This window comes from Rhynchophorus ferrugineus, unplaced genomic scaffold, assembly GCF_030347505.1.
Source record: "Rhynchophorus ferrugineus isolate W39M unplaced genomic scaffold, kcgeb_rfMv2 rfM3, whole genome shotgun sequence".
NCBI lineage: Eukaryota > Metazoa > Arthropoda > Insecta > Coleoptera > Curculionidae > Rhynchophorus > Rhynchophorus ferrugineus.
Window position 1 is genome coordinate 45,533,883 of NW_027472582.1, and position 17,001 is coordinate 45,550,883.

Consider the following 17,001-nt stretch of genomic DNA (forward strand, 5'->3'; position numbering starts at 1 on the left):
TCAAGGTATGCTAAGTTTAGATGTGGTGCACCACAACTGCATACATACTGCAAATTAGCACCGAAGGCGGTGAACGCAATGGACGCCCAAATTACCGCCCAAAGATATCAATTGAACGTATACATCATAGCATTCACGAATATTAGGATATGAAAAATCTCTGTGCAAAGTGGATGCCGTGCGAGCTCATATTTGACCAAAAACAACGACGAGTTGATGATTCGGAACAGTGTTTGAAGATGATCAAGCGTAACAAACCCGAGTTTTTGCGTCCATGTGTGACAATGGATGAAACATGGCTCCATCATTTCACTCCAAAATCCAATCGACAGTCATCCGTGGACTGCACACGATGAACCCGCTCCAAACGTGGGAAAACTCTACAGTCGGCTGGCTATATTTTGGGATGCGCATGGAATAATTTTCATTGGCTACCGTGAAAAAGGAAGGACCATCAATATCGACTATTACATGGCGTTATTAAACCGTTTGAAGGACGAAATCGCCGAAAAACGAAATTGCCGAAAAAATATAAAGAAAAAGAAAGCGCTACTTCAATAAGACACTGCACCTTGTCAAAAATCCATGAATTGGTCTTCGAATTCCTTCCTCATCCTTCGTATTCTCTAGATGTGGATACCAGCGACTATTTCCTGTTCTCGGATCTCAAAAGTATGTTCGCCGGGAAGAAATGTTCGTCGAAAGAAGAGGTGATCGCCGAAACTGAGGCCTATTTTGAAGCAAAGACAAATCGTACTACAAAAATGGTATCGAAAAGTTGGAGGGTCGCTATAATCAGTGTATCACCCTTGAAGGAAATTATGTTGAATAAAAAAAACTAATGTTGTCAAAAACATATGTTTTACTATGGTAGCCCGGGGACTTTTCAATTGACCTTTTATGAATTAATTGCAACATCTAATAATACATAAAATTAAATAAAAGGGAATTTAAATTATATCTAACAAGTATTTGTATAGTTTTCGTGTTCATATAAATCACATATTCAAAGGAACACATATAAAGGAATCTCCAATCTGTCAATTCCAGTCTCCGGTTCACCGCATCGAAATATTTTAACGAGATTACCAGTAGAATAACCTTTCTCTCTGGTTTATTATCTTGCTTGTCGGTGTAGTTGTTTGACGGGCCCTTTCACTATCAATATACCATCAACTGATTTAGAAATCGCCGCGCAAGTTCAAACTCAAACAATCGTAAGGAATCACGATCAATGCGCTGAAGAAACAATAAAAAATGGATCGTAAAGAAGAGAATCATCAATTATCAATTTCCATTTAATAGGACAATCGGTTATAGTCTGACTTCAGCCGATTTATTCGCTTTAATCACTTTCTGATTTCCTTTTTTGTTCATCAAAAAATCTATTTTATACTAAAATAATCTATCAAGACAGATAGCGGAATTACCTTTTTGTCACGCCTATATAATTTATTATAGGTATTAATCAGATAAGATTAATGTGTAATATAATAAATATGGATAAAGGTAATGTACCAAAAATATTTATTATTGTATAGTTTGATTATGATTGACATAATTAAGTTAAAAAAAGACAGACATTTTTTAAAATTATACTAAAATTATTTCATTTAAAAATAGAGCTAGATATTAGCTACACATTTTCATCATAAGCATGTTAAAAATAAGCAAGAGAACACTGTATAAGACTCAAAAGAACGTGGTGGTTGACGACTTGACACGACGAATTTACACTTGTCAATAACCTTTTATTATACAAACAAATTTTGAAGTCAGTGTGAAATCTAATATTAACATGGACTAAACTTACCAAAACAAATTTCTCCGCAGCATTGTTAACGTCCCATGGTATATTAGAAGTGAAGATATTCATAAAGATCTAAGTGTACCAATGGTCAGCGAAAAAATTAGAAGGTTTGCGAAAAAGCATCACGAATACTTGGGCGATCAAAGAAATGTAGAAATACTACCATTACTCGACTACAGTGGATTTTTAACCTAATAAAGTTATGTGTAAAAACTGTCCTGTGTTTCTACAGGGTACTACAGTAGCAACTTCGAAGTTTAGCTTTTTGAAGTTATTTGGTTTATGTTTCCCAAAATCATTACGATTTCATCACATACAAACTGTAATCAGAGTACGATATATATATTTACTCTAACATTGACACTAACCTATTTCAATTAACTTTTTATGTAACAACAACAAAAACCACTACTGTAGCAACATACGCAAACGACATGACATCTTGATCTTGGCATCTAGGGAGTACCTAATAAGCATCAAGGAGAGTCCTAACACACATTAATAAAATTTGACTTTGGATGAGATGTTGGCTTATTAAAGCCAATGAAACAAAATCTACCGATGTAACTTTGACCTTGAGTAGAAGAACATGCCAACTAATGAATATTAATATTTACCAACTCCCCCAGTCGGATGATGCTAAAGATTTGGTCTAACGCTTAACTTCGAAGAAGCATATACTTGCAAAACCAAAACAAATTGAATCTAATGTATTAGCCTTTCAGAACACAGTCCTGAGAAATATTGTAGACGTACACAAATACCACAGGACTGACTACCTACATCGAGACCGGATACCCACAGTCGGTCAAGAAATCAAGAGAATTGCAAAGGGGCATGAGGAAAAGCTTCATTCTCATGAGAATATTGAAACATTGCAACTTTTGGATACCACCAAAGCAGGATACAGACTCAAAAGAATCAAACCATCTGATCTTGTGTAGTGTTGTGTAGTGAGGTGCATATAATAGAAAATACAGTAGTGACATGTATAAACATTATATCACCAGAAAGGCTGAGATAGGGCTGATGGGCCCTCCTAGTTATATACCTAGATTTATGTTATCATAAAGACAAATTGTAAGTTAGTCGGAAACGACTAGTAACAATGTAATAATTAAATAATTTAAAAAATGTGTTAGCTTGTCATGCACAAATTGAAGTTCCTTGGGTACGATTTTGATGTACAAATCAATACTTAAGCCCATTTGGTCCTACAGTGGGGTTATTCTAGCACATCTAAAATAGCTATCATTTAACGGGCGTAATTCAAAATGTTTTAGTGTTAAATACTTCGAATCCCCTATGGGCTTAACTATTAGCTAAGTTCCTAGACTAAAACTTTACTACCATCCGATCTGATTAATGAACAATATAATGAATTATTTAAAATGAATAGGCTTCAGAGCAAGATTTAGGATAAAATATTTTACACTGGAAATCACTTACTTAAGTGATCTATAGTTTATGTATTTAATATCTATTATTAGAAATACTCACTGCCCACTGGGTAGATTGTTGAATGACTAAGAGTAATAAAAAAGGTGCAGTGTTTTTGTTGAAACTTATTTTAATGTTATGAGACTCAACGGTAGGGTACATTTTGATAGATTTTGGGTGTGATTTTCTATCAGGAATTCTCGTAGCATTAATGAACCCTAAAAATTACATTTTTTTAAGTATTGCTGCATGCTTATGGTGATACTACTGCTGCATATACCTAAAGTTAATTTTAGTTTCAACGATTTAATAAAGAGTAGTTTCTTGTTGTAAAGCTTATACTAGCAACTAAAGTTTTACTACTTTTAGTAAAGCGATAAATGTAATCAGGCAAGACCTCATCTTGTTGGACTGATGATATAAGAAGATTGAAGCGAAGTTCGATCCACCTGGATGCTACTAACACGGATCATCATATCTCAGTAAAAAACATGAAAGCGGCTTGTCCAGCAGTGGACGTTAGTGCCCAATATAAACTATCCAGAAATATTTTTAAAATGTGGAAACTTATGAAAACTATTTTACTGAACCTAATTTGCAATAATTTTTCTCAATGAATGCCTTTTTAAGCAAAAAACTGATACTAGTACTAAAAATAATATTAAGCCAAAGTGTCAGGCTTTGGCAATCTATAAAGGACTAATGTATTCTTCTCTAGTTTCTCAAGGTCTCTAGTTACTCAAGGTTAAAACTGACACTCCAGAAATCAAGCACTTGTCATATGTCAATTCTTCCACAAACAACAATTCAGCTCAAGTTCTTCTGAAAACGCGCTTGTTCGCGAGCTGTTCGACATGCTGAGTGCTTAGCACCGCGTCACCACTAACATCCCCTTTTCCAGACTGAAACGACCTCATCCGTCGCTACAGTCATAACTTTTGCCCCCATACGACAGCATCCAGTCGTGTGCTAACTCAAGTTCGCGAATCTATAATTAGTTTCATTATCGGTTTTTTCGCCGGGTCCTCGCGCGCAATAACGGCTTCCCGGTTAACAGGTGCCATATCCTCAAATTTAATGCAGTAACGACACACAGGGATCAACCGAGAGGCAGTGCCACATAACTCGGTCCAACTTGTCACTCCAAAGCAAGGCTCCGTGATCAGGTATGCGTCATGCATTCCACCGCCTGGTTTTAGGCCAGACTAAAAAAAATTCTCTAATAACATTTCGACAATTATGGTAAATAATCATTTCATGGTTATGCAAACTTTTTTGGTTGTTATACATGCATACAATTTTGGTAACATTGAAATTAATTTTGTAACTTTCCGATAATTGCACTATGGTAAAAGATGTTTTAACATTTAATGACAATATAGCGTTTTCAATATTATACTAATCGAAAATAATTAGTTTCTGATAACTTTTCAGATGGCTTAATATTTATTTATATCTCTTGGGCTATTTCTTTCAGAATTGAATATTTGATGATACGTGTCCCGATACATTAAAAATAATGAAACAATTCGCTCTTTTATGTGCCGTTGTAGATTTTAAACTACTGTGCCGTACTGTGGTTTTTATAATATATGAAATTAAAAAAATGTGGCATTGATATGAACAAAAGATTAGTTAGATTAGTGAATACAGCGGGCGAAATAGACTTCTTTTAGTGTTTTTGGCCATCAAAAAATGTTTTCTCATGTTTCTGATAGTACTAGGACCTTCAATGCTCGTTTGAAACGTATTAATTATGGTCGATAGTAATCCCGAATTATAGTTTCGTTTGGTTTTCATTCAGATTCAATTTGTTAAAATCGCTTAAAAATTAGTGGACTTAATCTTGTCTACTGGTCATGTAATAATTACCTAAATATATAATAACTAATCTTAATAGATATTAGATAACAGTATAGAAAAACTAAAAAAATATTGATAAAATTAAATTAAATTAAATTTTTAAAAACTCTTATTATTTACTACTCACTTCTCTACTCACTAAAAAAATATTCTTCTGTTTTGAGAATTTTGTTTTTATTTATAGCAGGATTTCATTTAATTTTCCTTTCATTTCATTTAGAATCTTGTTATTTGGAATTACATTTTGTTATTTAATAATAATCATATAATTTATTATACAAATTTTAGTATTATACCAGCTACTACAGTGCTTAATTATAATGTTAATTTTTCTTCTTCAAAATATCCGTTTATATATTGTTCGGTCCACATCATCACTAGTTAAAATGGAATTTTTGCAGATTTTGAATACATTTGATTATTTCTAGATAGATCTCTCTATATATAATACAAGTCATTCATTATAATTCTAGACATCTCTTACTTCTAAAATCTCATGTTTTTTTCATAAAACTCTTAATTTTTGCTCTTGGACGGGTTGATAAACTGAGGCTGAATTCGCGAACTGTATACAATGCAGACAGCACAATAACTAGATAAACAAGGATTGTGATTGGGATTGGAAGCTTATTTAATGTACATGTGAAAGACAAAAACGCTCCTGAGTTTGGTCTAACCATCTTAGATGACAATTAAGATGAAATCTGACATATATACATTTTTGTGTAGCCATAAAACAATGACTTGACATTGACACGAAAATTACTGTTTCATCTTGGGATTATACAACGATATACTAGCTGTATTTAGCATGCGTTGCAATACCACCTGAGAGTGTTTGGTTGTACTTCCACTAATAATGATTTGGACAATTGGAAAAATTGGAAAATTCCAATTATATTCAAAAATAAAGTTGCCCATGTGAGTGGCATGGTTTTTCCAAATATAGTCTACATATTGCAGTGGTTGTTTCAGTAAATTCTAGACGGTCATTGAAAATTCGTGTGAAAGTATTTGAAGCCAAATAGCACATCTGTTAGAGATATTGGAAATAACAGTACATCTCCTCCTTTAGTGTTCCATTTAAGTGTAACTTTATCACTAAAAGTCTAGAGCCATGGCAACACCATAGTGAATTGATATATTGGGGAAGAATGGCGGCCACGTCATTTTTTAATGTATTATACTTTATATTCTGAGATTAATAATATTAACATGGCTGTTTTATATGCTACCATATCACTAAGTTACGTGAGATATTTTTGAAAACATTGTGAATGATTTGGCCTGCGGTTACTGTGATTTTACAAAGGTTTGTTGACAATATCATATATTGTGTCCATTAACCGACCGTCATTCTGCTGGTACACGCATATTGGTTGTTAAAATACATGTCTGTACGTGTCGACGTAAACCTCTTGATTTGAGGCATGACCACATTTTTAATTTCTCCTAATTGATTTGATATTGGTTCCTTGATTGCTGAATTGACATAATTATTTGAAGATTTTTTTCTCTAAATACTTTTGATCTATTATTAGCCAATTCTGTCAGATTTTTACGTTATAATTATTTACGTCTTTTCCCTGATCCGCAAACTTTACAGTGGCTGACATTGAAATATGCAATAATAATTGAGTACCAAATCACATTAGATACAAGGACTTCTGACACTAAATTATTCATAAAACTTATGAAAATATTTTAGCATCCTTTTGAATTAACAAGTCAATTGAAAAGTCCCCGGCCTGACACATAGATGGCGCTACTAGAACTAAATCCATATGTTTTTTAGTTAGCTCTAACCCTCAAAAGATGCGTGTATAAATTTGACAGCTGTCGGATCATTTTGGCAATATCTATCGGCTAAGTTTAGAAGTGGTGATATGAGCACCGAAGACGTTGAACCCAATGGACGTCCAAAAGAGATTGTTACCGACGAAAATATTCAAAAAATCCACAAAATGGTTTTGATTGACCGTAAATTGAAATTGAATGAAATAGCAGATACTCTAAAGATATCAACTGAACGTGTACATCACATCATCAGCGACTATTACAGTACTATTACATAGCGTTATTGGACCGTTTGAAGGGCAAAATCGCCGAAAAACGGCCGCATTTGAAGAAAAAGAAAGTGCTGCTTCCAAAACAATGCACCGTTTCACAAGTCAGTGAAAACGATGGCAAAAATCCATGAATTGCTTGCTCATCCACCGTAGTCTCCAAATTTCGCCCCTAGCGACTATTTCCTGTTCTCAGATCACAAAGGAATGCTCGCTGGGAAGAGATTTTCGTCGAATGAAGAGGTGATCGCCGAACCTAAGGCCTATTTTGAAGCAAAAGACAAATCGCACTACAAAAATTGTATCGAAAAGTTGAAGGGATGCTATAATCACCCTTGAAGGGAATTATGTTGAATAAAAAAAAATTATTTTGCCAAAAAAATGTGTTTTACTATGGTAGGCCGTGGACTTTTCAATTGACTTGTTATTGTCAGTTTCCTCAGCGTTTCCACTGTAAATCTGTGTTTTAAATGTGATAAAAATGTGTTTTTATGTATAGACGTAAAAGCAATCTTCACCGCCAGAGCATCGTGGATTCGTAAATAGAAATAGTTTTATATGGTACATAATTTTCACGCATAATATTACTGAAATGATTTAGCATTGGTCCCACTTTGTATAATATGTAGGCAGGTATGAGCTATTGAGTTATCAACCAAATATCTTTATTCACGAAGTTGTTACTGGAATCGATTTCGTATATATGAGCGTCAGAAGTTTAGATTATATAGCTTGTTTGTGCTCCAGTAATGTTCAATTGATGGAAAAGTACAAGGTCCTATTATATTGATTGCTTTGCGTTTTTCAATTTCTTGTGCGGCATATAAATTAGTTTGTTCCACCAGTAATACAACAACTTCATCCCAAAAAAATAAGTCTACTAGCTTTTGTATTATAAAATGTGTTTTTATTATCTTGAAAAATAAACAATTCAGTATTTTGTTGAATTTCTGTCCACGAATTATCATTCGCATCATCGTCATTATCTTCAGATTCGGGATCAACTTCAGGTTCACAGAAAACAAAACAAAGTACTCAATGTCATTTTGAGTCACTGGTCTTTTCTTATCCATATTAGATTCTTGATAATTTATTTATAACAATAATTATAAAACTAACCATGCAAGAACGACGTGAATGTGATGCACTCAAAGATTTCTGATATACTACTGACGAATACGGACGCGTATTTGTGATTTAGCTTTAGAGAATCGACCGGTCGAAAATTGTCTGTGAGTGTCTTCGTGCGAATTAACTCGTATTCGTTAAAAAAATACATTTTTATGCTTTATTACGATAACTATATACTAACATAGAATTAAAGTTTTTAATAATATAAAATGAATAAATCAAATAGTCATTTTAAGCCAGATTTTTGATAATTGCCGTAGCACTCAACGTATTATATATTTTCTAAATACGATACCACATCTTTAAATGTATAATGTTCTTACAATTTCTTACAAATCAATACTCATCAACTCTTTCGATATCACGCAAACCCACCACCACCCTCAGCGTCTTGTCTCTTTCGGTGATCGTAAAAGCTTCGAAGGCGAGAGAACTTTTCCCCCTTCCCGACAAGAAATAGAGACAAAAACCATGCTAAAAACAAACAAAACATCGTCAAAATACGGTCTTTTTCGTACGCCCGGCGACCGGGACACGTCGAAACGTCGTAAACACTAACAGATGGCGTTTTAATCGCCTTATCTGGTTTATTTTGAACGGACTGAAGTGAAGGAAGCAACAGAAAATAAATGTTCGGACTACCAAAATTACGTCTCGGGACATAGAGAATACGGCAACTTTAGATATTTTAGACTTGCCAAGAAATAATTTGTCGTATTCATTTTACCCCACTGTAGCGATTGCTAGGCACTGTGAACCAAAACGTACAAATTCCGTTGGCTTTTTGTCTTGGTATAGTTACTCTGTTTGAGATTTTCAGCCTAACAACGATGATTAATGTTTGGAATACTTATAGCTCTAGATGGTGATTAGCTGGCTTATTGTATCCATTTAAACACAATTGAATTATTACCCATCTTTGTTATAAAATATTTCCGTAGAATTCTAATATTACACAATGTGTATATTATTTAATAAATTGTTGAAATAATTAATTTTATCTCCAATAGTAATATACGTTAAATATAAATACATTTGAACTTAAATTTTTTTTTTAATAATACTTAAGATCCACTATCTAGAGCAACCCTCTGTTAACTGTTTAGTAAATAATAGAGGCATATTATGGCATAGGAGAACTCTCAAAGAAACTAATCAACGAAACAAACACTACAATAAAACATATGATTCCAAAAATTGGGTGTCCATATAAATAATACTTCGTTGAAAGGATTTTTGAATTGAGTGTCTTCAATGTTCAATGTTCAAGCGTCATTTAATGGATGTTCTTTTTAAAGTCGCAGATTCGAATTTTGTCTGGACATGATTATAAATTTATTTTGTTTTTTTTTGTTTTAATTGTAATCATCCATAGACAACAGTGTAAAACCCGCCAGGGAAAACCATCCTAGTTGCGCCAGTAACCAGGAATGACTCTAACTTGGTCACTCACCCGTACGTAGGCTTAACGCGAGTCCATGTTAAGTAGTAAGCCCAGTCCATATAAACCCTTAATTGGTGAAAATTAAATTTATAAATAAATATAACTGAAAACAATATTGGCGTGTATAACTTTAGCAGATCAATTGAAAAGTCCCGGCCTACCATAGTAAAACACATATTTTTAACAAGTTTAGTTTCTTACTCGACATAAGTCCCTTCAAAGGTGATACACTGATCAGAACGACCCTCCAACTTTTCGATACCATTTTTGTAGTACGATTTGTCCTTTGCTTCAAAATAGGCATCAGTTTCGTCGATCACCTCTTCATTCGACGAAAATTTCTTCCCAGCGTGCATTCTTTTGAGATCTGAGAACAGGAAATAGTTGGTGGAGGCCAGATCTGGAGAATACGGTGGATGGATGGATTTTTGCCATCATTTTCACTGACGTGTGACACGGTGTATCCTCTGGGTGAAGCAACACTTTCTTTTTCTTCAAATGCGGCCGTTTTTCAGCGATTTCGTCCATCAATCGGTCCAGTAACGCTATGCAATAGTAATGTAATAGTCGCTGATGATGTGATGTACACGTTCAGTTGATATCTTTAGAGTATCTGCTGTTTCATTCAATTTCAATTTACGGTCATTCAAAACCCAATAGCCATGTTTCATCCATTGTCACATACCGACGAACAAATTCGGATTTATTATGCTTGATCATCTTCAAAAACTGCTCCGAATCATTAACTCGTTGTTTTTAGTCAAAAATGACCTCACGTAGCACCCACTTTGCACAGAGCTTTCTCATACCCAAATATTCGTGAATAATATGATGTACACGTTCAGTTGATATCTTTAGAGTGTCTGCTATTTCATTCAATTTCAATTTATGGTCATTCAAAATCATTTTGTGGATTTTTTAAATATTTTTATCGGTAACAACCTCTTTTGGGCGTCCACTACGGTCACCGTCTTCGGTGCTCATTTCACCACGTTTAAACTTAGCATAGCAATCATTGGTGGTTGATTTTCCCGGGGTAGTGTCCAGAAACTTGGCATCAAGCCAAGTTTTTGTTTCAACTGTATTTTTTCCCTTTAAAAAGCAATATCTATCAACACGCGAAATTCCTTTTTAGCAATTTTTTTTACAATAACCAAAGTTACTTCACTCAAAATGCTATAATTCACAAATTAGTGATCCGACAGCTGTCAAATTTATACACGCATCTTTTGAGGGTTAGGGCTAACTAAAAAACATATGGCTTTAATTCTAGTAGCACCATCTATGTGTCAAGCCGGGGACTTTTCAATTCACGTGTTAAGGTTAGCAATATATTCAATATAAAAGTAAGGTACTGAATATTCAGAAATACACTGTAATCATAAAATAAGCAATATAACTCCTAAAATACAGACACAGAATGTCCATTGGAAAAGTGGCAATGGTTAATGCGAATTAGTGATTCAACATTTGTTGTATAAAATATATATCTTTATACCTATATTTATTTTTATTATTTCTATACCTATATTTAAAATTTGGATGTTTAAAATAATATTCTTAAGTTTGAAATTTCCGACTGGATATACTGTATAGTGTAATATGTCGTGTTTCTATTTCACCATGTGAATTCTAAAAGAGGAAGTCAGGACAGAAAATGAGAAGGAACGAACGTGTAAATGAGACAATATGAATTAAAATAAGAACCATTAGTTTCAAGTATTATATAGATTAAGATTTGAAGTTAGAACACATTTTGAATTTTATTATCTTAGTTGTGATTAAAAATAGAATAGGATTTAATAGAATCCTAAACCTCCAAAGAATTGTTTCCTGGAAGAGAAGTAAAACCATTCCCGACTCACTGTCAATTATCCGTACTCTCTATCTGAACGTGGTCAGGACAAGTTTACTGTGGATCCCTTCTCAAGTTGGTATACCGGGAAATAAGCGCGCGGATAGTGCAGCCAAATCGGCAGCCTCATCTCACCTCCCCATCACGGATGTTTCTGTCAATACCGACCTTATACCATTCATATCTTGTTTCACAAATAGCCGACTAATCGACTGAGATTGGGCCACTGTCGTTTCTCGCACAATCACTTGATGACTTCGAGCCCGCCTGCTTACTGTGAGTTTTGTCACCGTGCCGCTATTTCAGTCTACCAGAGATTAGAACTAAGTATGGGCTGCAAAATTTTAAAAATGCCTTAACAGGAGAAAATACAAACTCCTCGGATTTTTACGAGAGATTGATTTTCTTCATAGAATCTAGCCTATGTTAAGTTTAGAATTACTGACCAAATAACCATTACCACTTCGGTATGGGTGCTGATGTGTGCTGTTTTACAGATATGCATATTATATACGAACGTCCAAGCAATATGATCATTTTTATGTTATATTACAATAGTTATAACGAAATAAAACTAAATGCACAGCATGCGCTGTAAATTACAGGAAAATAAATTAATTAAGTGCAATTTATAGCATTAATTCATTAATTTGAGACAAATTGCTAGCAAATTTTTCCAACATAAAAACAAATAAAACGACCGACATTTGGCGGTCGATTGTACCAAAATCAGGTGTGTCTGCCTATCAGAAAAGCAGCCGTCACTCGGCGCGAAATCCCGGGTTACTAACCCGAAAACAACTGGTTCACAAATATATCACGCCCATAACGCCACATGCGACTTTTCTCCCGCTTTTATTTATGCAACAAGTCGTCATTAATACGCCTAAATTCGTAAAAAATGAAAAATATGAATGAGCTTTTGATTTCTTTTAATAAAATAAAGAAAGAAATTTAATATACGACTTTTGCGAAGATGCGCAGTTTCTTAAGCGATGCTCAACTCAAGAGTATAACGAATATATCAACTATTCAAACTTTTCTCTATCCGTTCTTAACAAACTTTTAAAATTGAGATGTATAGTTAATTAATTGCATAATTATCTCTATTAACCTAATGATTTTGTCGTATTGATATGTATTATTTCACAGAACAACCTCTTATTGAACAGGCCATGTCCAGTACTATTCAAATACAAGATTGAAGCAGTTTTCTAATAACACATATGAGAATAATAATCCCTGATGCTTTGTTCGTATTTGGTAATGGTTACTGTCCAAGAAGTGATGGCCAAATTAGCTATGATCAATAAAGAAGAAAAATGATCATGTCAACATCGATACTGGCAACTGTTGTTCAGTAAACACATCGCTAGACACCTAAAGAGGATAAAATTATTTGATTTAGTATGTAGATAGTGGTTAGACACATACCAGTAGAAAATAGAATAATACAACGTAATATTTTGTATATATTACTTAATGCGTCAAAATAACTCCTCACTTAATACAGATAGATAGAAGCTAGGATTAATTTTCATATGTTCTTTTTTTTTGAAATAGGACCAAAGTGATTGTAAGAAATGTAAGTAACATTTATTAGTGACATGATTTAACGATTATTGTACATTTCTTCCAGTAACATTATTTAACAATACTTAATTAGACAATTTAAAGAATCTGATTTCTGAATTATTTTGTCCACTTAATTTAATATTAATAGTATAGGGTATATACCCTAATATAATGTATTAATACCTTATTATATATATATATATATATATATATATATATATATATATATATATATATTATACTGTCCAATAACAACAGGTAATGTTCAATGCTATTGAATACAAGATTCTAAATCAAGATATTCTAATAACACATATGAGAATAATAATCCCTAATACTTTATTCGTATACGGTAATAGTTGCTGTCCAGTAAGTGATGGCCAAATTAGCTATAAACCATAAAGAAGAACAATGTAATCATGTCAATATCGATATTGGCAACTGTTGTTCAATAAAAACATCGCTAGCCATCTAAAGTGGGTAAGATTATTTGATTTAGTACGCAGATAGTAGCTAGATACTTAAAAGAAAAAACTAGAACAATATAACATAATATTTTGTATATGTTGTGTCAAAATAACTTCATATTTAATATAGATACATAGAATCTTAATTTCCATTTGTCTTTGCAAAGCCGGTGCTTTTTTTCGAAATGATTCGAAAAGATCGTATTAATATATATTTGTTTTAAATATATTTTAAACTCTCCTTTTACCGACTATGGTTTTATCTGGACTGGGCCTAAAGTTTTACGTTGGCTCCGAACCACGGTCCTCAGCATTAAGCCTACCGATTGGCGAGTGACCAACTTAGAAATCATCCCAGAAGACATCCGGTCTTACCCAGCCTGGTTACTGGCGTGACTGGGATTATTTTCCTTGTCGGATTATTTTGCACTCATACCTAGAACAATCAAATTTTAAACAATCACAAACATAAATGTACGACCATGCCCCAGCAGGATTCGAAACGGCGGCTATTGCAACAGTAGGAGGACTGCCCCATCGCTTTTACCACCGCGCCACCAAGCCGGCCGAATTAATATTTGTTAAATGATATAACAAATAAAGATTAATTTGATAATTTTAAGAATCAAATATATTATGTATTCAGAATAAGTAATCATATTAATGGTAAAGTTTTCGTCAACTTAATTTTTCTGTAGTTTTATTCTGAAAAAAAATAAAGGAAGACAATTTGAACAGTCTTTATCTACAGGTTCAGATGTTCAAATAAAAAATATACACGATAACTAAAAATATTATCAAATATCATATAAATATTAAATATAGTTTATCCGAAGTAGCAGTGAACTCAAGTCATCTCAAATTAAGACGTTAAAACGTCACAATGTTGTCACATTTAATTATTATTAACATTTTAATGCAGTGAAAACTAAAATGTTATGTAGAATGTCATTGTTGTCACTATGATTATCTTAAATATCATTAATTCTAGCATTATATTTCACTGTTTACTGCTACTTTGGATAGACTATATGTTATTAGACTATATATTGTATTCAATACACATATTCAGTATAACTTATACGTTTCATTATACAATTCAAAGTAATCTCATTTTAATTTTCGGCGTATATACCTTAATATGTATTCTAAAATTATTTTAGGTTCCGTTGTTAATTTAAACAATTTTAATTTTGAAAAATAAATGGAATATATTTTATTTATTTTCAACAATTTATATTAATTATTAATTATTTATTATAGTGATTAACTACTATACTGCCCAAAAACAAATTATAAACTAAAAAAATTATTCATCTTAACTTCTATTTAATTCGTTTATTTAATTATTTTACATGTTATTTGATATCATCGTCATGTTTTAATAAAATGCAATGCAATTATCATTATTATGTCTTTATTTAACTCTTGTTATTTTATATAAAAATGGAGAAACATATATAGAGAAAGTATAACATTATACCCGTAAATAACGATCCATGTCCTATAATAAAAAATTGTTTACAAACTGACTGCTGCCCATCGATATCAAACTGAAATACAGTTTCCGATAAAAATAAAAAATGTCTCAACATGTCTACCTTAATATTAATAAGGATCTATTTATGTTTCTTTTTTCTTAATATTATTCTTCTATCGTTCTGAATGATGTAATAATAACGAAGGCCATTTTAGTAAAAGAAATGTGTTCTACTTTTTCTCTTTGATGTAATTGCTTACAATTGAATATTGAGCATTATTTTTTTGTATACAACGCTGTTTTAAATACGTTTAAACACGACATATGTTTAATAGTTAATTGAAATATATTTTTTCTAGTTATTAATAAAAAATGCATGTTAAAATAATATTATTATTTTTGTACCAACTACGCTAAAATTTACAATAATTTCTTTCTTAGTTGAAATAATTACAGTCATTAGTGTTAAGTTAAATAATTAATAATTGTTATTGTATAAACGTTTATAGGTTACATGAAAGTATATATATTGATAATTGACTAATGATGTTCCAAATTAATGATTTAATTAATTCATTGAAGTAAATTTATAGTTGTGCTAGGGACCAATGTTATATTTCTTGTACGGTTGCCTAATCCTGTATGATATTAATGTTACGTAAAGAAATACAATCTTTACTACATATTCTTGGAAGATTAATTCTTAGATCCTAATTATAGCAATTTGGAATTGAATCGTAATTAGTTACTCAACCTGCTGTCTTATTTGAATAATTACTCCGAATACGAATCATCGTTTCGATTTAATGGCAAACGTTTTTGTACGTACATCTTCGGCAACAGAAGGTGATCTTATCGTCGTCCAAGGCACACTTCGCGTGTGTTCGCGCAAAAGTCTGGCTAGGCGGCGAGCGCCGCATCTTTTAGCCGTCGATCGCGCACCACAGTTGCGTCGCGACGCACCCCTCTCGCAGGCGGGATGGAGACTGAAGCCATCGCATGTCTGAGGATATAGCGGTGCCGCGGCCGCACTCCGACCATCCGGCGCACGCCGTGTCTCTTCTGTTCGCACCAAAGAAGTCGTTCTTGGTCCGATAGGCGGAAAAACTGGAGGGGCTCCTAGTTAGACCAGTGGTAAACTTAAATATTAATATTCGTATTACAGATTCAATTACCTCCATTTACACAAAAATAAAACAACGTAACATTATTTATTTATTTACTAGCTGATATCCGCTCGCTTCGTTGAATGTAGAATTTAGTAGAATTGATTATATGTAAAATATATAGTTTGTGCAATAAAAGAGCCAATACAATAATCAAATTTGACTCTTTTGACGCTGACATAAAAAATAATATTATCAAATATAATTTACTTTAATATTAAAGTACGTCTAATGCATATATTACATCGTTCTACAAGAAATAAAACATTCGTACACATGAGTTTTGCTTAATATATTTTAATTCTGATTCCGATTCGCTGTCGAAAAGTTCGTAAGGGGGTATAGGTAGTGTTTATAGCGTCGCTAATATGTGTACAACAGTCTGTGTTTTAATGTGTTTTATAGTGTGTCTGTATTTTACATATTTTTACCAGTTCAAAATGACTTCGAGTATAAACGAGACGCTGGCTCGTTTTGCTATAGTTGCGTCGAATTTATTAAAATATGAAGAAAAAGTACGATTTAAGTACAAATTTCAAGATTTCCGAAGCCTATCAAACTTACTTTAATCTACCTATTAAAAGTCAAGACAAAGAATAGGCTCCACATGTGTCATGTACCTCTTGCAGATATGTTTTAGTGGGTGAGTTTGTTTTCTTTTCTTTTTTAATTACATGGAACCATTCATTGAATTGCAATTAACT

At 32.9% G+C, this 17,001-nt stretch overlaps 1 protein-coding gene across 2 annotated transcripts in view; it reads right to left on the minus strand.

The window, feature by feature from the left end:
* The window catches only part of rk (G-protein coupled receptor rickets), a 331,265-nt gene extending 315,122 nt beyond the window's left edge, over positions 1 to 16,143 (minus strand). The window contains exon 1 of one of the 2 annotated variants that reach the window (XM_076401101.1): positions 15,961 to 16,143. In XM_076401101.1, the coding sequence (XP_076257216.1) occupies positions 15,961 to 16,051 (91 nt within the window). In that variant the 5' untranslated portion in view covers positions 16,052 to 16,143. The remainder of the gene's footprint in view (positions 1 to 15,960) is intronic. The other variant, XM_076401102.1, reaches the window with a different exon arrangement.
* Between the last annotated feature and the right edge of the window lie 858 nt (positions 16,144 to 17,001).